General features: G+C 38.4%; 1 protein-coding gene across 10 annotated transcripts in view; it reads left to right on the top strand.

Annotated features, from left to right (window-relative positions):
- LOC102941321 (protein SPO16 homolog) overlaps nt 1-27519 on the top strand; it is a 97035-nt gene that overhangs the window by 37164 nt on the left and 32352 nt on the right. For 7 of the 10 annotated variants that reach the window (XR_005226446.2, XM_037906443.2, XM_043521366.1 and 4 more), the window contains 12 exons: nt 600-689; nt 3124-3204; nt 5047-5143; nt 5829-5917; nt 6158-6260; nt 10344-10526; nt 11308-11445; nt 12508-12637; nt 23631-23692; nt 24796-25429; nt 25786-25873; nt 26406-26545. Coding sequence is in view for 9 of the 10 variants with exons in the window: in XM_037906443.2 (XP_037762371.1) it covers nt 600-689; nt 3124-3204; nt 5047-5143; nt 5829-5917; nt 6158-6260; nt 10344-10526; nt 11308-11445; nt 12508-12637; nt 23631-23692; nt 24796-25429; nt 25786-25873; nt 26406-26545 (1835 nt within the window). In the remaining variant the exon portion in view is untranslated. Of the gene's footprint in view, nt 1-599; nt 690-3123; nt 3205-5046; nt 5144-5828; nt 5918-6157; nt 6261-10343; nt 10527-11307; nt 11446-11490; nt 12638-21928; nt 22159-23630; nt 23693-24795; nt 25430-25785; nt 25874-26405; nt 26546-27519 lie in introns of those variants that run through there. The other 3 variants (XM_037906449.2, XM_037906450.2, XM_037906451.2) reach the window with 3 other exon arrangements.

The raw sequence follows: 27519 nt of genomic DNA, 5'->3' as shown, positions 1-27519 counted from the left end.
AAATAAAGTATAGCTCTTCTCATGTGTTCATGTAAGAAGCACACTCTATTTTGTTGGAACATACTAATATATCAGAATAGACTGAAACTTACCTTTTGCTAGGAGATGGGTAGTTACTCTGGAATGACTGAAGCTTTAGCTATATCTTTCATAAACATTTCTTTGTTAAAATCAGTATACTATAAGTATCAGCAAGAGGTCCAGGACATAACTGTCTGAAGTGTTGTTATATAAATAATTTGAATTTAGTGTTACACCGTAATATGATAAAAGTTGCAAACTTGTGTCTGAAAGATCTATTCCACTTTCTCTTTTGGAGGAACAGGTAAGTCTTGCGGCAATTTATTTCTTCTGTTTTATGTGAATACTAAAGGTGTACTAGAAACTAGCTTTAACTGAGAACTTTCAGAGTGGTATTAATTTTCCTCATTATTATAACATCCTCAGATTAGTTGCCAAAGATACTGGGAGAAAAAGATATGCAGTGCACAGATACCTTGATGTGTCAGGGGTAAAGATCTGAATTGATCTCATCTAAGATTTTTCTTGTAATAAACATTATTTCACTAGATACAAATATTTACTTTTTTCCCTCTCAGGGCCATTTTATGTGCCAGATCTAGTTACTTTGCTGCTATGCTGAGTGGAAGTTGGGCTGAAAGCTCCCAAGAGCACATCACTCTTCAAGGGTAAGCATAGTTTTTGCAAGTCATATGGGAGCAAAGGTAGGCAATTTAAAATCACTGCAAATATGCAGCAACCATGCTACATACAAAGCAATTCATAGTAATCTGCTGTGATACTTTTTTTTTTCTTCAATTTAATAAATTTCTGGAGTAGTATTTTGACTTTGTTAGTGGAATACAGTAGTTTTGATGTTTCTCTTAAATTTATCAGTTGGGGGAAGAAAGGGGGAGCATTCATCAACTTCATCCTTTTCCATAATCTACATTTTAGTGTCCCACAGCCTACATGAAAGTTTTTTCACTCCTCTTCTATTTAACCTCACGTGTGCCACAAAAATGTGCCCTAAATGGCTGAGCTGTCTCATAAATTTTCATAGCTCTTTAGGATGCACATTTAGGATATAAAAGCAAATCAACTATTCAGTTTGTAGGTCACTTTTAACAAGTGTAATTCAGGATCATTGAACACTAGGAAATTGAATCATGGCTGGAAACATTTTGTCCACAAGTGCTCAGAACAATATTGCTGCTAGTGTATAGCAAATAAAACTCTTCTTGAGTATTGTATGGATAAATCAGGGACTTTGATGTCTCTGGGGATGTCGATTCTGTTCCTTTCAACACCTCAAAAATTGTATATATAATTTCCATTAAATATTAGTAGCTGTTATCACATAATGTGTAATACTGCATTACAAAGTGTATCCAATGTACACTAACCCTGATGCTTTCTAAACTAATGGAAACTAATATGGCATTCAGGTCCTTCAGACCCACTTTTCTTTACAAAGAACCATGCACATTATAGAGCGTTAGAACATGTATACACTTTGTCTTGATATAAATGGTATGACCGAGCAATCCTCCCTTAGTTTTTCCTCATTTTAAATTTCCTATTTTAATAACATTTCTGTGACATCATGACAAAGGTTTTGTTTTGATTTGTTTTATTTTTTTTAAACTACTAAAGCATTGTTATATATTTCTCAGTTGTATATCTTTTATGCTATATAGTGAATTTTAAAAATAATCAAATGACAAAGTATAATTTTTGTACCTTGCCCCCATCCTACCCCCAGTAATTCATCTCCGTCTTTCTGAATAGCTAAGGAATTTTTTAGTAAAGTCTTTCTCCTGAATATTGTTTAATCTTTTTACAAGCATGTTTAAGTCTAAATAATATCTTGTGGTTTCCAAGAGCTAACTAGATCCATTATTGCACTACTACTACCTTTTCAAGTTCAATCTTCTGCTTTGTGCAGATTTTCATGCTGTCTTTATAAACACTTATGAATAAAGTGCATATGGCTTATTCTGAAATAATAAAAATGCTGCTTAAGATAACAGCTGTCAAGACAGCAGGGAAACCTTTTCTTGCTGTTTTTATGGCTATCCTGTGTGCTAATGTAGAGAGAAACAACTGTGTTGATTTTGCTGCTTAGCATGTTGCAACCAATTTTGTTCTTTGTTTTTAGTCATCACTGTCTGTTGCTTCAACATGTTTAATGTTTTAAGAGGTCTCTTATTAACATGTGTGAGTAGTTCCCATTTACACTAATAGGCATGGCACCTGCGTGTTTTGGGAATTAAACCTTGAGATTAGGATTAATACAATAATGTAATTATTCTGAAAATTGTGTTCACCAATATAAATCCTTCTTCCATTGATTTTGATGGTAAAACTCCCATTATCTATAATGGTGGAAGATCAAGCCCATAGAAACTTTCTAAATATTTTGAGATCTGACTTTTTACTATCACAGTGCAAATGATAATACATTTTTATGAAAAGTAAAAGTTTAAATATACTCTTAGATTTAAGAAATCCATAAATCTAAATTCTTATTCTAAAATTGTTTTTTAAACATATACAGTTAACATAAAAAATGGAGTGTTTTCTAGTGATATGTCTTAAGAAGATGAAAATACGTTGCTTGAACACACAAATGTTAGTAAAAATAATCTCGAGTTTAGAGAACCACTATAAATCTCAGTAACAAGTAATTTTAGCCAGGTTATAACTTCAATCACAAACGCTGCTAGCATTATGAAGCTTCAGTTGGACTACTCACATTAGTGAAGTTACTCACAAGCTGAAGTGCCATAGATTAAACTTGGAAACTGCTTTAATTTTATTATATGCAGTGTATTTGTAGCAGTGTTAGTCCCAGGGTATTAGACAGACAAGGTGGATTAGGTTATATCTTTAATTGGACCTGAAGAAGAGCTCTGTGTAAGCTCAAAAGCTTGGATCTCTCACCAACAGACGATATTACCTCATCAACTTTGTCTCTTTAATTTTATTAGTTCATTTCCTTTCCATAATTTTTCATATGACCAGATGACACATCAACCTTCTGAACCATTTTATAAAATGTCAGCAATGGATTTTCTTTTGAACATGTCTCTTGTAGTGATTTTCCTTTCTGTTTTGCAGCATAAACCAAGTAGAAATGAATGTCATATTGTATTTTATATATGGAGGAATGCTGGACTTCCCAAACAAAGCTGATGCTAGGTATATGTCAACTTTTATTATTTTTAATTGCACTTCATGCCTATTCTGCTTTTTCTCAGTTCAAATTCAAATGGAAAATGCATCATGTAGTATAAATAAGACAAAGGTGTCAAATGTAATGATCATTGCACCTAAACATATTTTGAAGAAATTCCAAAAATAATATAATTTTTAGATAGATCGTGTTGTTTATTCAGCAGCTACTGGAAAAGGTGGACCAGCAGCCCTATAGGAAATTATATGGGGAGAAAAATGTTTGGAAAACAAACAGCATAGCCTTTTATGCTAAAATAATTTGACACTTTGTGCTGTACATTCTGTTTTTACTCAGCTTTTAGAACAATATGGACAAAGTGAGATGATAGTGTGTAACAAATATTTAGAACATAATATTTGAAAGAACTTTTTGAACTAGTGAGATGTCCCATTGTTTGTAAAATAATAGATCCACAGAAAGTAGTTGAACAGTAACATGAAATACTTGGAGGCAATCTTTTTAAAATGTTTGGTCTAAACCCTCTCCCCAGTGTATAGCTGGTGTAAACAACCCTAGGGAAATCTGTGGGTCTTGGGAATGGTATAGAACTCATCCATGAAGGTAGCAGGCTGTGTTGGAGCCACTCCATGGCTGCTAATGCCATTGCATGCCCCCCAGCAAGGAGATTTTGGCATCTGCAAAATCATGGATGCACTGGGCCCACTCCCAAAATGTTCCTCAGTGGTTGCACCGATTGGAGCTGTTTTACATAGCTCACAGCGTACAAACGTACACACACTCTGGGTTGATTTCCTATGTAATCTGCTCGCCCCCAATTCTTTTCTGTAGAATTGCACTAGTTCTGTTTCTCATTAGGGATTCCGTGTCTATTAAATTGTAGTGGAGTGGTTTAAGATTTCTGGGTTTGTTCATAAACTTAGATGCATGCTTACATTTGCTGGTTGGATGTTACTAACATACAATATTACAGTATCAGGATTACAAACCAGTAAAGAAGAGTTTTGAAATATTCGCTGTAATCCGTTCTATAGAAGCTGTTCTTAAGTGTGCTAGTAGATGTCAAGAACATAATTTCTGAATAATGAAAATCATTTGTTGTTCAAAGCTTATTCCCCCAAGATGACATGGAATTGTATTTAAAATGTCCCCTACAAATCCTTGCCTGGAATGGGCCATATCATAGAGGTATTAATTATTTTACAAAATTAGTAGTTTGTTTACTATGCTTTTCTGTTATTTGGAAGTGACTCTTATTTGGAAGTGATGTAATTTTCAGATGCCAGACTACATAACCCGAAACATCATTTATAACCCTTGTAATGGGCAGCCATGAAATGCCTAAATCATCCTACTGCCGCAACTAGAAAAGAGCACTTGCCCTCAAAATGGAGAGGTTCTGAAAGCCCTGTAAGAAGTTCTGTGAGCTTCAGCATGCAGCTCTAGAGGGTTACTCTGTGTTAGTTGTAGGGTTTTTTTTTTTTAGCTAAGTTTGTTTCTGTTTGAAGACTGTATTTTGGAACATTCTAGACCAGTGTTTTTTAACCGTTTTTCATTTGCAGACCCCTAAATAATTTTGAATGAAGGTGCTGACTTCTTTGCAAATCTTAGACAGTCTGCGGACCTCCAACGGTTCGCAGACCGCACGTTGAAAAACATTGTTCTAGACATGTACCATGTGCTTTATACTTATTCAATACACAGTGGTGTATAGAAACGTCTGACTGAGAAGAAAAAAAGGGATGGGAGGAGGTCATTTGGATTGTAAACTGTCTTGTAAGCAAAAATGTGAACTTCCAGGTTGTATGGTGATTTTATGATTCCTATCATTACTGCTTTCACTTCAGTCGAATACTCAGCGTTGCTGATATGTATGGGCTAGACGGACTGAAAGAAGTAGCTATCTATATTCTCAAAAGAGACTACTGCAATTTTTTTCAAAAGGTATGTGTATATCTTTCAGTTTTATACTACTATGTGAGCCAAAATGCCTGTGGGGGGGAAGAAATGTAATTCTTCTTTGTAAGTCAGATTCCTGAGATGTTTAACAACAAAGAATCATTCTGTTACTACAGAGGGTGCTAGGCCGGGGTCTGCAGTTCCTACTCTCTTCTGCGTAATTCCATCAAGTTAAATGGGATTACTAATGGAAATAAGGCCTGCAGGGTCAAGTACCTATTTGTATAACAACAATGAAGTAGGCACAGTTTGTAAACCATAGTAGAAAAAATGCAGTATTCCACTATATCAGTTAAACTTATATTAAATTCCTTAGAATGTTAGCCATTGTCATGGAGCTTTATATTGTTGGGGGTTGTATACAGACATGTTGCATACTTGGGTAGTAGGTGTCATGGAAGTATATTTTTCAGGTATTTCTGTTCAACTGAAAATTGAAAGTTGAAAATTCAAGATTTTTGAGTTGAATGTGTCCATATATTAGGCCCAGCCCTGCAACGTTGCACTGATTTCAGTGGAAGCAGGAGTAGTCCCATTATGCATAAATTCCCACAAATGTAAATATTCTGGTCACTGACAATGTTTCAGGCTAAACTGAAGACTTGTATATCTGCATGGTTTCTATAAGTCAGAATGTACAGTAAGTATGATTATTTTCTCACAATTTTAGCCTATTCCTGGAAGGCAGCAACATGTGCTAGAATGCCTGGCTATTGCTCATTTAATGGAAGTTGAGAATCTTTATGCTGCTTGCATGAAGTAAGTGAAATAAAATGCATTATGGTTTATGCTGTCCATTTTCACTGTTCATTCTTTAAATTAATATGTTTTGACAGACTGAACATAATTTTGGGAGGAACTTAAAGATCATATTTTAATCTAGTTTTTCCATGAAAACTCTTGGGGCTCATTTATGTTAGCAGAGGTGAAGATATTACAACAATAGTTTTATAAAATGTCGGGTCCTTATTTAGGTAAGTAAAACTCTTATTTTAACAGATGGATAGGAAAACATTTTGTGAAGTGTTGGTCAGAGAGGAGCTTTGCCAGTTTACCCACTGAGCTTCAGAACAACTGTCTTACTGTGATGATTCAGTCTTTGGTAAGTATGTACATAGTGAGTACTTACATGTATGTTACTTTAAAATTGTGCTTATTTAGCTTTGCAAAGGAATTAAAAAGTCAATTAATATTAAACAGGCCTTATTAAATGTATAGTATATTAATCATAGTAAATGAAAAATCATTATATAAATGAAAACACAAGAACAAACATTGATATGCAAATACAGTCACACTGATGTTTCATGGAACACATGATGATGGAAAATCTCAAACGACTCCAAAATATAGCCATTTAAGAGGAGTTTATCAGATTCAGTATTCTGACAGAATGTTATACATTCAAATAGAGAGAAGGAGCAATTGTAGTAATTGTCAGGTTAATTCTTATACCAGACACCAGAGGTAAAACTCTGGCCTGATTGAAGTAAGTAGGAGTTGTACCACTGACTTAATGGGTCCAGGAGGATTACACCCCAAATTTTAATTTGGAGACTTATGCATAAGGTGGTTGGTTGGGGTTTTTTTTTTCCTCTAGGCTTCAGGTGAAAGTGTTTGGCTATCAATGAGTGGTCACTAGCCATCTACGTATAGGTAGGGCCTGTGTCTGTCATGGATTCCGTGACTTTCTGCGACCTCCATGACTTCTGCAGCAGCCAATGTGGCTGACCCCAGGGCTGCTCAAGCAGCTGGCACCAGGGACAGCTGGGGCAGCAGCAGGATTGTTACCACAGGGGGCAGCCGGAGTACCCCGTGCTCGGTGGCCCCCGACAGCTTGTGCTGCTAGCCCCTTCCCCCCCCCCAAACAGTGCCCCCCCCACAACCCCCCCCCCCGGATAAAATTTAGTTGGGGTATTTATAGTACAATTATGGACAGGTCATAGGGCCATGAATTTTTTTATTGTCCGTGACTTGTACATGACTTTTATTAAAAATACCCATTACTAAATTTTAGCCTTACGTATAGGCAACTAATCTCTCAAAATTGTTAGTGTCTGTAATTTTTGGTTGTCTAAGCTTAATATTAAGCTGTTTTATCTTCCGTTTTACAAATGGTCAACATTGATATGACCTCTGAATGTATCCATCTTCAGACCTTACCAGTTGTTGTTAGTGTTGTGTGTTTACATTCAGCTCCAGATTGGAACTGCCCGAATTTGCAGATTTCCCACTCTGGTATTCATGGAATGAATATCTGGATTGATTTAGTGGGTTAGATTAAAATCCGATTTATGCCAGCTGAAAATTTGAGCTAGAATGTGCACTGTATCACAGCACAAAGAAATATAGATAGTTTTTACCCTGAAAGCTATCTTTCTGTCAAAAAGTTACATGATACCTAGGATGAGATTCTCATCCCCACTCTAGCTGCTTCACAGTGGCTAAAGGGGCTGAAACAGTGTTAAAGAGGCTCTAAAAGACCTGTTTTCAGCTGGGTATGGTTTCTCCATGAACGCACTGTAGAGTCAACCATAGTGTTGTCTTCTGATGACCCCCACATAAGCCCTGGTATAGGGTGTGTGCTGGGGGCAAGGTGGGAGGGGTTGAGTTGCAGCATGCAGTGCCACAGAGATTCTGGGCAGTGCTGAGGCCCATCGGGTGATCCTGGGCAGCTGACAGGCCTGTGGAATCCTCTCCAGCCCCAAGAGCAGCCAGGATTGAGAGGACACAAAGGTGGCTTAAAGCCATCTTGCCCCCATCCTGTTCCTCCTGAGCTGAAAGTTCTGGACTGTCCCTCTTAGATGAGGTCTAGTAAGGCTTCACAATCATGGAGTTGAAAAATAAATCAACACGCCTCTTCCACTCTCTTTCTGCTTCCCAAAATCCTATTTGGCATCTATTCCCAACATTTCCTGAGACTGAAAATTCTCTAGTGGTTTATGGGGTTTTGCACATTTTAAAAACTGCAAAAATATTAAGGCTGCTTGGCAAAACAGTCTAATATTTATAGATATTTATTTTACTTGAGCTATTATATTTTACAAAAAACTTTCTATACTGTGCATAGTACTTTTTAACAGTTACACCCGGTCTGTAAATCTGAGCTTATTGGTTCTTTCATCTGTCCGTCTTCGCCATTTTAAGTTTAAAAGCCAATTAAATATAATAATGGAATGCTTTCTTCTGCTGTGCACAATTTCCAAACTGTACAGGTGTGGGCTTGAGTAGAATCTCTATTGGCTTTGTGAGCTTTCATTGAAACAACATTAAAGGCAGCATAGAAGCCAAACATTTTCCAAAATACTGAGCTGTTTCTCTTGCTCCTGTATAGCAAATCTTGAAAGGAGTGTGAGGTATATGGAGAAGTAGACTTGCAGCGGAGAGACTCTTTGGTGAAAAGCCACAACGATTGGTACAAGAAATGAAAAACTGCTAAGCATGAGTGCCATTTAAAACCACATTAAGGGTGCTTATCCTGGTAGCGTCACAAACAGGTGTTTGGAAGCAACCATTTTTTAGAAAAGAAAAAGAAACTTCCTCCTAGAACAAAACTATAGTTATTCATAGTTCTCTCTTACCCTAGAGATAGATTATGTCTGGAGGAATAAAATGCAGATAGGCCCAGTCCTGTAAGATGCTGATTTAACTGGATGCTGTGGAGGTGTTTCATATTTCACTGGAAGTGCTTAATGGGCATTGTGGGCACTCAGGACCTTGCAAGAAAGAGGTAGATGCTCCTCATCTTGTGAGTGGAGACCTGATCCTCCACTATTAAAGAGGCTTGTAATTGAGCCAGTGGGAGCAAGTTCGAACCCTAAGTGCATGCTAATCCTTTATTTTTATATGCACATATGAAAAATAGGCTTTGCCCATAACAAATATAAAAATAGTTGAGCGAGGACTGGCAGGAAGTATACTGCAAGTTGAAATATACACAGAGAAAATACATGCTGTGTTTTTCTTTCTCTGAGCTGAAAGTATTTGAGCTTTCTTGGTAAGTGTGAATTTGAACTTGCAACACTTTTCTGTCATGTATTTAGTTGAATTTAGTGCTTTTCTTTTCTATAGCAATCTAACTAAGATTAAGCAAATTTAGGCTTTTTAAACCATCAGTATGTTTTCTCTTTCCTACATTGTTTTTCACTAATTTGTCTTTGCTTTCTCATGATTAACTCTCATTCCATAACAATTAGGAAACTGTGAAGAGAACTAGAAATTCTGATTACTTTACAGGTTTACTACTACTTTGTTTCCATTAGGAAGAATACACAAGACCCTGCTTGGAGAAAACACTGTTTACCACTGGCAGCATTTTTAAACCAAGATAACAGGGGAAAAAATAATAAAGCTTATTGAGCATATTGTATAATTTATCAACTGACCTGGCAGGTCACATATAATAGATCTTTTAATCTATTTTACTTTGGTAGATAATGACAAATTGTAAATTACTTTTAAGGTGTGTGTTAGTAGGTGGTGATATGGACATTGGTGATGAGGCCTATGTAAGTACTTAGATTAGCTGTGAAGCATCAAAATCACAGTGTAGCTAAATTAAAAGGGAGGAAATATTAGGAAACTAATTATGTTTAGAACAAATGCCACCTGGATCAGCTCACTCCTTCCTATGGAAAACTTGGGGATGCGGAGGCTAAGTGAGGATAAAATTCTGTGAAGTCCAACAGTTGCTTCATTAGACAGGGTTGGGGGAAGGCTCTTGCAATGTCTCCCAGCCATCTAGAACTCTCCCTGCCCCTTATGTCAACACTCTCTTATGACAATATTATCCTTTCCGTTTAACTTTTCTGTGAGATTCCACTTACTAGTTTAGTGTTTGGCATTTGTTTGTGAATCTGCCTTCTCTCTAGGCAGCAAAATGTAATGATGAAAAGAGGGAAAATATAATAAAATCCCATTATGAAAACATTCTCCCCAGCATCAGCAGAGAACAATAGAAGCAATTGAGCCCACCAGACTTATTAAACTAAAAAAAAAGGTAGTGGAATATGCTAATATTAAAATCCAAATACTATTAAGGTAAGTGAAATTTATAGTTTAGTTAGTAGGATGATGATGTAAGTGTTCAGTAACTGAATAGGAGCTATTTGAGAAACAGCATTTTCTTGGATGTCTACTCTAATAGATAAATATTCTAATATATATTAATTGCTTTTATTTTAAGAACCACAAGAATGCAGCTTCTCTGTTGATGGAAAGTGACTGGCTGCTCAGTAGTCTTCCCCAAGTGAAATGGTCTGAAACGGCTCTGGCCTTGGCATCTAGGCTTCAAGAAGAATGCATAACATTTATTGTAACAAACTTCCCTCATATAATAGAGAGTGAAAGTTTTCATATTTTCTTGCAGGTAAAATGCTCATGAGTTATGTTCTACTTTTTTCAAAACAAATGCATTGTATTATTACACTTTCTTGTATGGGGGTGGGTTCTTCCCAACAACTTAGGCTGTTAACTTATTCAGAATGATTTCAGTGTCACTTTACAAATACGTTTACATAAGAATGTAATATTAGGGCAGGGGTCAGTTATTAGGGCATAATTAATTTGAAAAAATTAAGGCTCTGATCCTATGTACAGTTACTTCAAGTTGAGCAAGCGTGGAGTCCCTTGTGTGGGACTACTCTTGTGTGTAAAGTTAAGTACATGCATAAACACCATAAGCATGTATAGGACCAAAGTCCAAGATAGCAGCACGGGCATGCCACAATGTCCATTGACTTTTTGAGTTGTAAATGTGCAGCACTGCTAAGGGTTAAGGGTTAATTGAAAGAGTTCCCTGCAGTGTTTCCTGGTAAAAGCTTGTCTAATTTTACCCAGCACTGCATTTCCCTAATGATGCTCTGATGCATCAACAATTAAAAATGGATATATCAAAACTGCCCTTTTTCTTCAGATTTGTATTCAGCTATAAATTCAGCACCAGCTGCTTCTTCCTAAGATTTTTTTTGGCTCGATGATGAGATCTCAAAAATATTTGTAGCACCTTTTTTGTGTGGAGAGAAAGGTGGAATGAATAAATGGGAAACACTGAACACCAAAGTCCCAGTGATCACTTTCTGTTGGGTGGTGTTTTTTGCATATGAAATACACATTTATTTTAAATGATTCCCTTTTCATTGTTTCCTTAGGCACAGGCAATGAGCAGCAAACCTGATCTTCTAGAACAAGTTTTAAAAGCAATTGAGAAAAACATTAGCATTGAAAACAGTTGCTTTCTTCTTATAGCTGTGAATACTTTGCTGAGCTCCACAAATGTGACGGAAATGGTAGGCTTTTCAGTATTAATAGAAAAAGAATAGCTCACAACACTTATTCCGTTATTTTAAACCTGTAACCTTTTTTTTTTTTTTTTGGTATAGGAGTTCAAATCAAGTTATGCAATTTGGGCTCTATGACCCCAGTACTGCAGCTGGATCCATGCAGGCTGTCCCTCACACCTGTGCAAAGTCCTGTTGAAAACACAGGACCTACTGGCATTTGTGTATAGCAACATTAAAAAAAAAAGAAAAAGGAAAAAAAAAGTACTTAGCACTGCCTGTGGCAACACTAAGTGTTACAGGGTAGCAGCAATACCTAATAACGTCGTGGGTGGGAAGGCACTACTAATGTTCACTACCATTGTAAATATGTGACCGAGAAAGAATATTTAAAAATTAAATAACCTTAAATTTACTCTGGGGGACAGAGTTTATTTTTAATTAATTTACTTTAAAAAAAACACTTGAATACGAGGGTTGCGTTTGCTTTTTTTCAAGCAAACTCTTCGGAGCAAGGACTGCATCTTCCTATGTTTCTGGAAAGTGCTACCATGTTCTGGGTGCTACCACAATCTAAATAATAAATTTTAAATAAAAATTGACTGTAATGTCATGAGTGACATGTGGATGATACTGATATTGAATGTTACCTGCAAAAAAATTTAAATCTTTTCTTAAACTACTGCAATCAAGTGCTATTATAGACTTACTCAGTAAGAGTGTGAAAATTTAATCAGATACATTTTTGTCCCCCAGAGAATTTGACCTTGTAGTGACAGAGCTGATAGTAAAAAGCTCTGAAAGGATTAATTTAAAAAAGGAATGTGGTGGCTTGTGATGCTTTAGCTTCTGTGGGAGTGGCTTAGTTTCAAACTGTATAAAATTATGGTGGGGTGAAGGGGACGACAATAAGCCCTCATAAACAGCATCTACATCTACTAGGTTATTGTAAAATATAAATGATGACATCATTGATCTATCTTAGGGAGTAAGTAGATTCTGAAAGGAATAATGACTGGTTGCTATGACAATGTGCCTCTCGCCAGCTGCTGATTTGTTACTTGAACACAGGGTTTTACGTGCAAGATCCAGGCTCTGCGTGATAAGCTGTGGATCTTCCTGGTTCAGTCTTTTTATGCTGTTCGTCACACAGAAAGCTGGAAGCTGATGAGACCAGATCATCAAGAGAAAATACAAGCAGGTATGCAAGCAATCAAGAACAGCTATCATTGCATAATAATAGGGTTCTTAATATTAAAAATGTTGGTAGTGTTGGGGGCTGGTAACAAGCTATAGCATACTTAAAACTGTGATGCTCTTGCTTTTAAGGAAGTATTTTATAAATGAAAGCAAAGATAATATGCTTAGCTAGCTTCATGCCTGGAAATTATTTAACAGTGAGTTCTGTGAATATTTTCCTGGTTTTTATTTTTATAGATATGAAAAATGGAAACCTTATATGTAGGTTAAGTCTATTTTTGTTTGCAACTATTCTAAATTATTAAAAATATTGCAATAGGCTTAAAGAAACCATTATCTATCTCCATTTTTAAGCAGATAAGCATTATAGAAGATTTTAATCTGCACAAAGCAGATTACTAATTCTGTGAATTCAGTTTTTTTCTTAACCAGTTGTTCATATTAATGTATACAGATTGTATATCTCTTGCATAACATCCATCTCATGTGGACTGTGAATAAATGTAGACGGCTTGACTTCACAATTGATTGGTATTGTGATACTGTATGTGTTGCTGCAGAGAGCCCCCAGGAAGCTGCATAGTGATCTCTTAAAATTTTAAGAGGCAGTACTTCAGCTTTAAACAAAAGGAGTTTGTGCTCTGAATGTTTCTGTATTTTCAAATATGTGGAATGAAATTTTGAGGGCGTGGAAGTGAAAATGGCTTCGGGGCCTTGGTTGAATATTTGCTTTGTGGTAATGCAGTTTTATAAAGGAAAAAATGTGAGACTCATTTAAATTTTCTTTAAAATTAGCTCACCTTTGATTCATAGTAAAAGGTAAAACATCCTAAATGTTTTATTAATGAAGACTTTAAAATTGAGACTCTAGTGAAAAATTGTATGTGATTATAGATGGATTTAATTTTTTATCCCTTAACATGTTGGTTGAAAGATGGATTATGTCAGTGTTTACAAGCATGATTTAAGTTATGTTTGATTGCTACTTTCTGAAAAAGGCTCATGATTTCATTCTTTATTATAAAGCACTTCAGTAACTTGGGAGGTTGCTTTCAGAAATAGAAGCATAATTTGGAGTATGTTTGGCATCTGATGTTCTTCTGTACTAGGGCTGTAGAGTAAAGTAGTACCTAGACCGGTGTTCATAAAGTGGGTGTCATTCAACTCTCCATCTTAATAGTAGGAAAGTTATTTTGTTTTGGGTTTTTCAGAGTTATATAGCATTAATTCAGCTCTGATAGACTTCATTTTAACTGTAAACTATTAAGTTATGGAAAACTCTCAGTGTAGGTTTTTATTCTATAATCAAAATGATGGTATTTTCCAAGAAGCATCTTCATTCTTACACGAGATTTGTTTAGGATCACAGAGGTCAAACAACTTTCATCTTGAGAAAATTTCAGGTAGTACTTACTAAATTCTGAAAAGACCTAACCTTTGTAGATTAATATCCTAGGATAGGAAATACACAACATTAAGACAAGAAGGTGCTGTCTTTTTCTCATTCACAGCATTTCTGTGTTCTCCTGGGCACAAGTTTATGGGAAAATTGTATTAATATATTGGTGTACGTTAATGTGCAGAGTCATCACTGAAAAAATATTATATTCCTGTGGTGCCATTTTCAGCATCTTGCCTTTTCTTGCAGGATTTCTATACAGCTAAATAAAGATGCTTTGTAGAACCCAAAATTCTGTTGTTATATTGTGTGCTTTGTCCATATAAATAAATAGTAGGATACAGCATGTGAAGAGTGAATGTTTGTTTAACCCATTTTTCTCAGAATAGATAAAAATTGCATCAAGCCAAAAGATGCATATAAACAAAAATAAATCTTTATCCCTTCTCTCTGTGTACAGTATTTACATATATCCTTTCTATATTGCACAAGCTCTACAGATTTGAAGGTTTCATTGACTGATGCCTCGTAGATGTTATACAGTAAAAATATTTATTAGTAGCTTTATTAATTCAATTATATAGCATTACACACTGTGCTTTACAAACATGGATAAGATGCATTCCTTGCCCTGAAAAGCTTACATAATGTCCTCCAGATAACTTTTAAACTAACATGTATTGCCTCAAGAGATGGTGTATATCTAATGTACATATGCAAATATGTGGAGACAACAACTTTTGACAAAGAACATGAGAATGGGTCAGACCGATGGTCCATCTAGGCCAATATCCTGTCTTCTGACAGTGGCCAATGCCAGATGCTTCAAAGGGAATGAACAGAACAGGGCAATCATCAAGTGATCCATCCCCTATTATCCAGTCCCGGCATCTGGGTGTCAGAGGCTTAGGGACACCCAGAGCATGAGGTTGCAGCCTTGACCGTCTTGGCTAATAGCCATTCATGGACCTATCCTCCATGAACTTAATCTAATTGGTTTTTTGAACCCAGTTATAGTTTTGGCCTTCACAACATCCCTGGCAATGAGTTACACAGGCTGACTGTGAATTGTCGGAAGAAGTACTTCCTTTTGTTTGTTTTAAACCTGCTGCCTATTAACTTCATTGGGTGATCCCTGGTATTTGTGTTAGGTGAAGGGGTAAATAACACTTCCTTATTCACTTTCTCCACACCATTCATGATTTTATAGATCTCTATTTTATCCCCTTTAGTCATCTCTTTTTCAAGCTGAACCGTCTCAATCTTTTTAATTTCTCATCGAGTAGAATTGTACCCTTAATCATTTTTTTTGCCCTTCTCTGCACCTTTTCCATTTCTAATATATCTTTTTTGAGATGGGACAACTAGAACTGCACACAGTATTCTAGGTGTGAGCGTACATGGATTTATATAGTAGCATTAAGATATTTTCTGTCTCATTATCTATCCCTTTTCTAATGGTTCCTAATATTCTAGCATTTTTGACTGCCACTCCACACTGAGTGGATGTTTTCAGAGAACTATCCACAATGACTCCAAGATCTCTTTCTTGAGTAGTAACAACTAATTTAGACCCCATCGTTTTGTATGTATAATTGGGATTAGGTATTCCAATATGCATTATTTTGCATTTATCAACATTGAATTTCATCTGCCATTCTGTTGCCCAGTCACCCAGTTTTGTGAGATTCCTTTTTAATTCTTCGCAGTCTGCTTTGGACTTAATGTTCTTGAGTAATTTAGTTTCAACTGCAAACTTTGCCACCTCACTGTTTACACCTTTTTACAGATCATTTATGAATATGCTGAACAGCACTGGTCCCAGGACAGATCACTGGGAGACACCACTATTTATCCTTCTCCATTGTGAAAACTGACTACTTATTCCTTCCCTTTGTTTCCTGTCTTTTCACAACTTACTGATGCATGAGAGGACCTTCCCTCTTATCTCATGACTGTTAATTTGCTTAAGAGCCTTTGGTGAGGGACCTTGTCAAAGGCTTTTTGAAAGTCCAGGTACGCTGTATCCACTGGATCACCCTTGTCCATATGTTTTTGTTGACTCCCTCAAAGAATTCTAATAGATTGGTGAGGCATGATATCCCTTTACAAAAGCTGTGCTGACTCTTTTCCCTTTCGTGTTCATCTATGTATCATTGTTCTTTACTATAGTTTCAACCAGTTTGCCTGGTATGAAAATTAGGTATGAAAAATCGCCTCTGGAGCCTTTTTTGAAAATTAGCATCACATTAGCTATCCACCAGTCATCTGATACAGAGGCCTTGTCATAAATATAAAGGGAAGGGTAACTACCTTTCTGTATACAGAACTATAAAATCCCTCCTGGCCAGAGGCAAAACCCTTTCACCTGTAAAGGGTTGAGAAGCTAAGATAACCTTGCTGGCACCTGACCAAAATGACCAGTGAGGAGACAAGATACTTTCAAAGCTGGAGGGGGGGGGGCGGAAACAAAGGGTCTGTCTGTCTGTGTGATGCTTTTGCCGGGAACAGATCAGGAATGCTCTTCATAACTCTTTAAGTTAGTAAGTAATCTAGCTAGAAATGCGTTAGATTTCCTTTTGTTTAATGGCTGGTAAAATAGCTGTACTGAATGGAATGTATATTCCTGTTTTTGTGTCTTTTTGTAACATAAGGTTTTGCCTAGAGGGATTCTCTATGTTTTGAATCTGATTACCCTGTAAGGTATTTACCATCCTGATTTTACAGAGGTGATTCTTTTGCTTTTTCTTTAATTAAAAGTCTTCTTTTAAGAACCTGATTGCTTTTTCATTGTTCTTAAGATCCAAGGGTTTGGGTCTGTGTTCACCTATGCACATTGGTGAGGATTTTTATCAAGCCTTCCCCAGGAAAGGGGGTGTAGGGCTTGGGGGGATATTTTGGGGGGGAAGACATCTCCAAGAGGGCCGTTTCCCTGTTCTTTGTTTAATACGCTTGGTGGTGGCAGCATAGGGTTCAAGGACAAGGTAAAGTTTGTACCTTGAGGAAGTTTTTAACCTAAGCTGGGAAGAATGAGCTTAGGGGATCTTTCATGCAGCTCCCCACATCTGTACCCTAGAGTTCAGAGTGGGGAAGGAACGTTGACATGGTGGCAGAGTGTTGGGATCATTTTGAGATTTTTTTTTTTGAGATCATTTTGAACCAGAAGCACAGCAGGATTTTAAAAGGGTTTTGTAAAAGGGGACAGCAGCAAGCATAACAAAGGGATCTTCCTTTTGTGAGCTGGAGTTTTCTCTACCTAAAGGCAGGGTAGTTAACCTCCTGCAGGGAAATTCACAAGTTTTTCACTGACCTGAACAGGTTGTTTTTTTTTTTTTTTAGCTAAGAGCAGCTAGAGGATTTTTCTGTAGGCTGAGAATAGCTATCATAGAACATAGGTATCAGGTTACAGCACAACTAAATTTTACAAGCCAGTTTTTTTTTTTAACACTTGGGTGTAAAGTTAGTTAAAAACAGAGAGGCTAAGATGACAGAACCCAAGGCAGAAAAAGCCAAAGAGGCTGCCGACAGGAGAGAAATGGAGGCAAAGGAACATGAAATGGAGGCTGCCCACAGGAGAGCTATGGAGGTAGAGGTAAAAGAATGGAAGCTCGCTGAGGAGGAAAAGGAAAAAGAGAGGAAGCATGCACTGGAGATGGAGAAGGCAAAGGCTTAGCAGGATATACAAACAAACCCGAGCAATCCTTCTCCAGATACCACTTCAGATCCCAGGAAGTTCCTCACCTACAAGGCAGGCGATGATACCGATGCCTTCTTAGAAAACTTTGAAAGGGCCTGCCTTGGGTACAGCATCTCTTCAGACCAGTACATGGTATAGCTGAGGCTGCAGCTCAGTGGACCCTTAGCAGAGGTGGCAGCTGAAATGCCTAAGGAACACGTGAACAAGTATGAACTGTTTAAAACAAAGGCGAGAGTCAGAATGGGGCTAACACCTGAGCATTCCCGTTGGCGGTTCAGAGCCCTAAGGTGGAAACCAGATGTGTCATTTACCCGACATGCCTACCACATTGTGAAACATTGGGATGCCTGGATATCAGGAGAAAGTGTTAAATCTCCAGAAGAGTTGCCCTTCCTAATGCAAATGGAGCAGTTCTTAGAGGGTGTTCCTGGGGAAATAGAAAGATACATCCTAGATGGGAAGCCTACAACTGTAATCGCGGCGGGGGAGATTGGAGGTGGGTGGAGGTGGAGGTGGCAGAAAAGAAAAGTACTAGTTGCAGTTGGGGTGAATATCAGAAGGGGCAAAACGGGTGACGGGAGGAGAGAGGAACAATCCTGGTCGCAGTTGGAGCGGAGACCAGAAGGGACAACCTCCGCCCTCACCCTACTACCGGGTACAGCCCAAGGCCCCAACTACACACCAAGGAACACTCCAGACACCTTATCGTCCTGCCACACCGTTCTCCAGCAACCCACCTCGCCCCAGTGACCCATCAGCTGGACGATGTTTTAAATGTAACAAGCTGGGGCACGTAAAGGCCAGCTGCCCCAAGAACCCCAACAGATTATAGTTCATTGCACCAGAATCACACCAGAGGTCCTCAGGCCCAGATGCCTCCCAGATACCCTCAGAGTGGAGGGAAACTGTGAGTGTGGGCAGAAAGAAGGTCACTGCGTGGAGGGACACCGGAGCGCAAGTGTCGGCTATCCATGCTTCCTTAGTGGACCCCAATTTAATCTACCCAGAGATCCAAATAACAATTCAACCCTTCAAGTCCAACTCTTTCAATTTTCCTATAGCCAAGTTTCCTGTCCAGTACAAGGGCTGGTCAGGAACGTGGACTTTTGCAGTATATGATGATTATCCCATTCCCATGCTGTTGGGGGAACACTTGGCCAATCATGTGAAGCTAGCCAAGAGGGTGGGAATGGTCACCCGCAGCCAGGCTAAGCAAGCTGTCACGCCTAGCTCTGTTCCGGAAACTTCTACCAGGACCCGGTCAGAGGTAAGGGAACTGGACCCCATGCCAACGTCTGCAATGGCAGAAGTGGATCCAGTCCCAGAGACCCAGACAGAGCCAGTCCCAGAACCGGCAGAACAACCAGCACCAAACCCATTGCCAGCACTGAATCCAGTACTTACAACCCCAACACCAGAGGGCCCCACTGAACCTGCACTGGCAGTGGCAGATAACCCTACACAAGAGGCTTAGCTGGAGCCTGAAACCCAACATAGTGCACCAGCAGAAAGCAGTTCACAGTCAACAGAAACAGCCCCATCCCCTACATCGCTTCCAGAGGGACCAAGTCTAGGTCCACAATCCAATGAGGAACTGATGTCTCCAGCATCAAGGGAACAGTTCCAGGCCAAACAGGAAGCAGATGAAAGCCTCCAAAGAGCTTGGATGGCGGCATGGAGCAACCCACCGCCTCTCAGCTCTTCTAATCGATCCAGAGAATTAAAGGTTTGTCAGTTTACAGCCCAGGGAGGAGATGATGCTGAGTGGCCTGAAGGTATCTACTACGCAGGGAAAAGTGATGGTGGTGTAGAAGAGGTAAACATCTCCTTGATCCTTGGGCGTATGCAGCGACAGCAGATCAAGGAGCTGTGCACTAGCTATGCGCCGACATTCTCAGCTACCCCAGGACTGACTGAACGGGCATACCACTCCATCGACACAGGTAATGCTCACCCAATTAAAGTCCAACCTTACTGGATGTCTCCTCAAGCTAAAAATGCTATAGAACGGGAGATCCAGGATATGCTACAGATGGGTGTCATCTGCCCCTCTGGCAGTGCATGGGCATCTTCAGTGGTTCTAGTTCCCAAACCAGATGGGGAGATACGTTTTTGCATGGACTACCGTAAGCTAAATGCTGTAACTCACCCAGACAACTATCCAATGCCACGCACAGATGAACTATTGGAGAAACTGGGACGGACCCAGTTCATCTCTATCTTGGACTTAACCAAGGGGTACTGGCAGGTACCGCTAGATGAATACGCCAAGGAAAGGTCAGCCTTCACCACACACGTCGGGCTGTATGAATTTAATGTACTCCCTTTCGGGCCGCCACCTTCCAAAGACTTGTAATGGTCTCCTAGCAGAATTGGGAGACTATGCAGTCGCCTACCTTTACGCCATATTTTCGGATTCCTGGGCAGAACACCTGGAACATCTACAAAAAGTCTTCAAGCGCATAAGGGAGGCAGGACTAATTGTTAAGGCTAAAAAGTGTCAAATAGGTCTAAACAGAGTGACTTACTTTGGACAACAGGTGGGTCAAGGAACTATAAACCCCCTACAGGCCAAAGTGGATGCTATCCAAAAGTGGCGTGTCCCAAAGTCAAAGAAACAGGGTCAATCCTTCTTAGGCTTGGCCAGATTTGTACCACAGTACAGCCAAATCGCCGCCCCACTGACAGACCGACTCAAAAAGAAACAGCCAAATGCCATTCAGTGGACTGAAGAGTGTCAGAAGGCCTTTAACCAGCTTAAAGCGACACTCATGTCTGACCCTGTACTAAGGGTCCCAGACTTTGATAAACCGTTCCTAGGTGCATCCGAGCGTGGTGTGGGAGCAGTTTTAATGCAGGAAGGACCGGATCAAGAATTCCATCCTGTCGTGTTTCTCAGCAAGAAGCTGTCTGAGAGGGAAAGCAACTGGTCAATCAGTGAAAAGGAAAGTTACGCCATTGTCTACGCTCTGGAAAAGCTACGCCCTTACGTTTGGGGACGGCGTTTCCACCTGCAAACCGACCATGCTGCGCTACAGTGGCTTCATACCGCCACGGGAAATAACAAAAACCTTACTTGATGGAGTTTAGCTCTAAGATTTTTATTGCGACATACAACACATCTCAGGAGCTTCTAACAAAGTGGCTGATGTACTGTCCTGTGAAAGTTTCCCAGAATCAACTGGTTAAAATCGTCCTTGAGATGTGGAAAATGTTGTTAGTCTTTATATACTTGGTAGTATATTTAGAGGTGCATGTATCTTATTAACTCTGTTTTCTCCTAGAGCTCCAGGAAGAAATCACAGCCAGTGTTTCATCCTATCTGTGATTTGGGGGGCGTGTCATAAATATAAAGGGAAAGGTAACCACCTTTCTGTATACAGAACTATAAAATCCCTCCTGGCCAGAGGCAAAACCCTTTCACCTGTAAAGGGTTAAGAAGCTAAGATAACCTTGCTGGCACCTGACCAAAATGACCAGTGAGGAGACAAGATACTTTCAAAGCTGGAAGGGGGGGGGCGGAAACAAAGGGTCTGTCTGTCTGTGTGATGCTTTTGCCGGGAACAGATCAGGAATGCTCTTCATAACTCCTTAAGTTAGTAAGTAATCTAGCTAGAAATGCGTTAGATTTCCTCTTGTTTAATGGCTGGTAAAATAGCTGTGCTGAATAGAATGTATATTCCTGTTTTTGTGTCTTTTTGCAATGTAAGGTTTGCCTTTTTTGCCTCTAACTGCCTCTTTAACTCTGTTTAGCCATGGTGGCTTTTGTGTGTGTGTGTGTGGTCCTCTTACTTTTCTTTTTAATTTGGGATATACATTTAATCTGAGCCTCTATTATGGTGTTTTAAAAAAGTTTACGTGCAGTTTGCAGGCATTTCATTCTTGTGACTGTTCCTTTTAATTTCCATTTAAGTAGCTTCCTCATTTTTGTGTAGTTCCCCTTTCTGAAGTTAAATGGTACTGTGGTGGTCTTTTTTGGTGTTTCCTCCACCTCCTCCCACCGCCACCCCCCAAGACATTAAGGATGAAATTTAATTATGTTGTGGTCATTATCACTGAACGATTCAGCTATATTCACTTCTTGGACCAGATCCTTTGTTCCACATAGGACTAAATCTAGAATTCTCTCTCCCCTTGTGGGTTCCAGGTCTAGCTGCTCCAAGAAGCAGTCATTGATGGTGTCTAGAAACTTTATCTCCGCATCCCATCGTGAGGTGACATGTATGCAGTCAGTATCGGGAGTCATAGACTTTAATGCCAGAAGGGACCATCATGATCATCTAGTCTGATCTCCTTCATGTTGCAGGGCAAATCCACTTCTGTAATAGACTCATAATCTCCTCCATGCATTGAGACCCTCCAATTCTTCCCGTCAATTGGCCCTGTACATGGAACTGGAAGAATATCAGAGAATGCTACCATGAAGGTCCTGGTCTTTAATCTCTTACCTAGAAGCTTAAATTTGACCTGCAGGACCTCTCTCCTGCCTTTCCCTATATCACTGGTATCTACATATACCATGACCACCGCCTCCTCCTGAGCACTTCATATAAGCCTGTCTAGATGTCTCGAGAGATCCACAACCTCGCACCTGCCAGGCAGTTCACCAGTGGTTCTCTTGGTCATCACAAACCCAGCTATTTATATTTCTAATGATCAAATCCCCCATTACCTGTCTCTTGCTAATAACTGGGATTCCCCACCATCCCCTCTCCCACTCCACCCCCTGAGAGGTATTCTCAGTGCAAGAGGATCCCATGACATCATTTGGAAGGAGGGTCCCAACTATAGGATTGTTTCCCTCCGCTCCAGTTCGATGTTCTCCTTCCCGGAGACTTTCGTCCTCCTCAACAGCACAAAGGCTGTCAGACCACTCTGATATGTCCCAGAAAGCCTCATCTAGGTACCTGTTAGTCTCCCTTAGCTTCTCCAGTTCAGCAACTTTGGTCTCAAGAGTCTGTACTCGGTCTCTGAGGGTCATGAGCTCCTTGCACTGAATGCACATACGCCACCTGCCCACAAGGCAGGTAATCATGCACGCTGCATTCAGCAATAAATTGAATAGCTCCAGCTCTGCTGCTGGACTTCTGCCTGCATCATCTTTACTCTTAAAGCTTTTTTCCCTTTTTTCTTTTGGAGGGCGGGGAAGTGGGGGTGGTTATTGGCCTAAGTTTAGAGAACATTAGGTATATCTGGCTCTCATGCTTCTTCTCTAAACTCCCTTGCAAAACTTCCCTGATCACTTTGAAGCTTGTTTTTTAAACCCCTGTTCTCTCTGACTAGCCCTGCTCCTTGGTCAGTGCTTAATGGATTCTAAAGGGATTAGGAATCAAAATTTCCTTAAGAAGCTCTCAGCCTTGCTTAGCAGGCTGCTAGGCTCAGCACATGCCCCCCAAACAGACCATACTGTATACTACAGTAGTTGTTTTAAGAGAATAGATCTTTTATTTCAAATAGATGATGTTAGTACTAATGTATAAGTGGTTAGAACTAATTGAAAGTGATTGTTTTTGCACATTCCTATACACCCAGGATCTCAAAGTACACCCCAAAGATTTAATGAGCTACATATATCAGAGATATGGAAGTATTATCCTTGTTTTGTAGATGGGGAAACAGAGAGATTAAGTAACTTGCACCAGGTACATAAGAAGTTTGTTGCAGAGTTCATTACAGCTATTGGCTCTCCTAACTCTGAATCCTGTACTCTAGACATAAAAACATCCTTCACCACTTAATGTTTTCCATTTTGTCAAAATAAATCTCCCCTGACTAGTTTTAGAACCACTAGAATTGTTCTCTGGCTCCAAAAGATAGTTCCATGAATAAGGGTGGCTTTTTTTCTCTCTCATGCTGCCTTCCCACTGATAATAGAGATCTTTTTTTTCCCCTATACAGCTGCTTTTGACAAAGGGGATGATCGAAGACTTGGCAAAAAACCTGTATTCACTAGTTCTCAGGTAAATGCTTAGATTCTTACAATTAAAAAAAATCAGAATCCTGTAAACATAACTGCTCCTTTTCATGGTTTATATTTTCAAAATAATGTAATGCATTGTGGTCTGTGTTTACTAACTACTGATAGCTAATATTCAGCAATCACATCTTCCTTGTAATTCTAGTTGAGCCAATATTTTATCCATAATCTGTGATGTCTGTTATTAGAGCATTTTAGATTTTGATGTGGGTTTACAGGAGTCCATGCTTTCAAATAGTTGGGACCAAACAGAAGAGAGGAATTTGTGTTCAGAAGTTATTGCACACTTCCCTGTCGGTGTATGATAATAAAGCTGTGATCTCAAGTTTGGAAAACAAGTGGTCTGCCACTGAGCTAATGGAGCTGTTCCGCTAGCTCAAGCCACCAATAAACTCAGTCTGTTACACTCCCCATTAATCTGCTTGCTGTGAAAGAGCTTTTCAAAGTCATCAACAATCCATGTATTTGAGAATGCCCAAAGTGACATTGCTGTTTGACAGAAAAGGTACTGTTATAGGGGTTAATGTCCAAGGATATACATTACTATTCACTTCGTTACTAGTTAGATTACATTTTTATAGGCTTAAATCTTAACACTAAAAAAATACCTTTACCCGGGAATTCTGAACCCTTATTTGGAAGATGTACTGTTTTAGAATGGTTGAAAGCTTCCCATGTCATATGTATTTAAAAATAATGGCAGTGTTTATGTTCATAGGGAATCATATACTGAATTCCCACTTTGAAAATCTAAATACAACCTATAAAATAAATGAATCTTTCCAACAGGAACTATTGTATAAAGATTATACAGTATTGTGTCCAAAGCAAAGGACAAGGTTTTGCATAGGCATTTCTTGTACCCTCTGATTCAATAGGGGACGTAAAGGAAACTGGAGTTAGTACTTAAGGGTGCTTGAAAGGCAGCAATCTGAGCTCCATGACTTGAAAAATGATTTTTATTTCTTCCTCCTAAACTCTACTTTTAGTGCTAGATTCATGCTAAACTTCAGGAGTACCTACGTTTCAAGAGCTAAAAATTATGCATGATTTATTGTGTTGCTAAGTATCTTCTGTTCTTTCCAGCTAAACAGACGCATTACTGACTCTGTTGATATAAGGCACACTTCCTGGAAAGTAAACAGCAAGAGAGATTATTGGGGCGATTCCTTCACTAATCAGGATAAAATGAAATCTGATGGATTAGGAGCATCTGGACATACATCAAGTACTAACAGGAACACTGCTAATAAGACTTCAAAACATGATGACTTGAAGGGAAAAGATAGTAAGAAAACAGTTTCCAAGATTACAAAAGATTCAAAAACTGGGGAAAAAGTTGCTTCACCAAAGGCTAGAGCTGTCATAAAGCCAAAAACAGAAAGCAATGGAAATGCTAAGGCTGAAAGCTTGATTACCAAACAAGATTCAGAGAGGTCATCTTCAAGTGGGCAAAAAAATTCAGGAAGTGGAAAAGGAGTAAAAAATCAGGAAGGAAAAAGTTCAGGTGCCAGACCTAAAGTACTTACTGGAAGCCCAAGTGTGCAAATCAAAACAAAGCCATTGAAGAAAACCACAGGGAAAGAATCACCCTCTCTGGTAACAGAGACAGGAACTTTCAGCAAGTCAGCAAACTCAAGTACAGATTTACAGATTTCCAATGAACAACTAGATGAACCCAAAGAGGATAAACCAGTAGATGAAGGAAAAAAACATACTGGTAATAAGAGATCCCTTCTGACTTGCCACAGGCAGGTCATATGCTAGAAAACAGCCTGAAGAGTTCCAAAATTTCTATTGTATATGGTTATGACCCTGCACAAGCATATTTTTAAAATAAATATTAATTACAAAAAGTCAAGCTAAAATGTCCCATATTAATGGCTCTAACTCAAATTGTATGTGCTTTGAAAAAATATGTGCGTATACAAGACAGCACTATAAAAACCTCAATTCTTCCAGTTTTGGCATCTATGCTGTTTTCAGTATCTGACCATTTATACGTTAGTATTTCTTTTTAGGTATTTGTATATCATATTTTTTATCCTATAACTAAATCTTTAATTTTGCTTATAGCAGTGAAAACAAAGTCTGCTTTGAAGATGACTAATGGAGCCACCAACAAAAAAGCTAATGAACTTGAGACTAACATTACAACAAATAGGTTTGTGGGAAATCAAAATATTACTTATAATTATATACTGGGTTTTTAATTGCTTGATTAAATGTAATTGTCATTTAATCAACATGTTTTAAACCTAAGAATTTTTCAGAATAGTTGTCTATTTCTCATTGTTAGTAAGAAAGTAGAAATAACTATGGACAATATTCTTGTGACGATAGAATTCTTTTGCCTCTAGGTTTGGGCTGCTTTGTGTATTTGTTATTTTAGCATTGTTACAGTAAGTCTGCAGATCTGAACAATTATATGACTGAATCCTGGGAAGTGCTGAGAACTGTCCATAACCTCTTATATAGCTTTAGATGGAGCTACAAAATCAGTGGAAGATGAGAGGAGTTAGTACCTTGGAGAAAGAGGTCCCTAAATATATTGTTTATTTTCAGAAAGTCATTTCACATGGCATATATTGTGCTTTCGATGTTAAAATATATAGAGTACTACTGATTATTTAAACAAATTCATTTTTAGATCTTAAACTTACAAGTAATGCAAGCAGTATCTTTTTCTCCCACAGTGTGACAAAGAAATCCACTGGAAAAGGATACAGTGAACAAAATCAACAAACTGTTTTGAAGAATAAGGGAAATGTGAGTGGCAATTCTACATCTCAGAAGAAGACAAAGAATGCACCAGCTAATGTTGCTAAAAACGAAGGTAGAATTAAATGATAAGGAATTTGTTATCAGACAACAGACAAGTTCTGATGATCTTGGTGTATTTCCCATATTTCATTTTTGCTGACAGACCTTAGATGTATTTTTCTGCTTGTTTAATTCTCATGAGGCTGGTGTGTGTGTGTGTCTATGTTTATATCTATATCTATCTATCTATATAATATGGCCAGCTATTGGGGAGAACCCTCTTCCCTAATATGCTTTGTGGATCTTTTGTCCTCTGATGGTATCTTAAGTATTCTGCACCTAGAACTTCCATTAAGTTCAGTAGAAATTCTGTATCTGAAACAAGTTCACATACACATTAGAGATCCATGCTGAGGATTGGATGGAAGATATTTCTCCTTTTGTCTACATAATATGTTTTTTATATTTAAAACTGGTTGATTCCATTGTTCATCATTTATGAATATAGTTTTTCATGCATTCGGTATAATATGTAGTAAAAATATTTCAAAATGATCTTTTCTTTTGTAATCATCTTTTAATTTAAGTGTGTAAATAAGAATTAAACTTTTATAGAGTGCAAAATATAATCACTTCAGTTTGATTGTATTAGAACACCAGAGAGAGTTACAGTGATTGTGGAAAAAACCTAAGTAGGAGGTAGAAAATCAGAACTGCTGATGAATGACTTTGCAAGTCACAGTAATGTGCAGGGAACAAGTGTTACAGGTGAACAAAATTCCACTACTATAAAGACTGTAATGCTCAAATTAACATAATTAGGAAGCTCTTTAGTCACCTAACCGACATTATTTTTCATATTTAGTTGGTCTCATAGTTACAGCCCCAAAGTTATTGATTTGTCACACAAGCCAAGGTATTCCAGCATGTACTGAACTCTAGATGTCAGTAGCACTGATCATCAGTTCTGGAGCACAGGATTGCCTATGGGTAAAAGATAAGTAGTGTTTTACTCATTACTCTTAAGGATTTTGAAATAAAATAAGA

The sequence above is a fragment of the Chelonia mydas genome, chromosome 8 (assembly GCF_015237465.2).
Source record: "Chelonia mydas isolate rCheMyd1 chromosome 8, rCheMyd1.pri.v2, whole genome shotgun sequence".
NCBI classification, from domain to species: domain Eukaryota; kingdom Metazoa; phylum Chordata; order Testudines; family Cheloniidae; genus Chelonia; species Chelonia mydas.
This window is presented reverse-complemented; position numbering and strand designations above follow the sequence as displayed.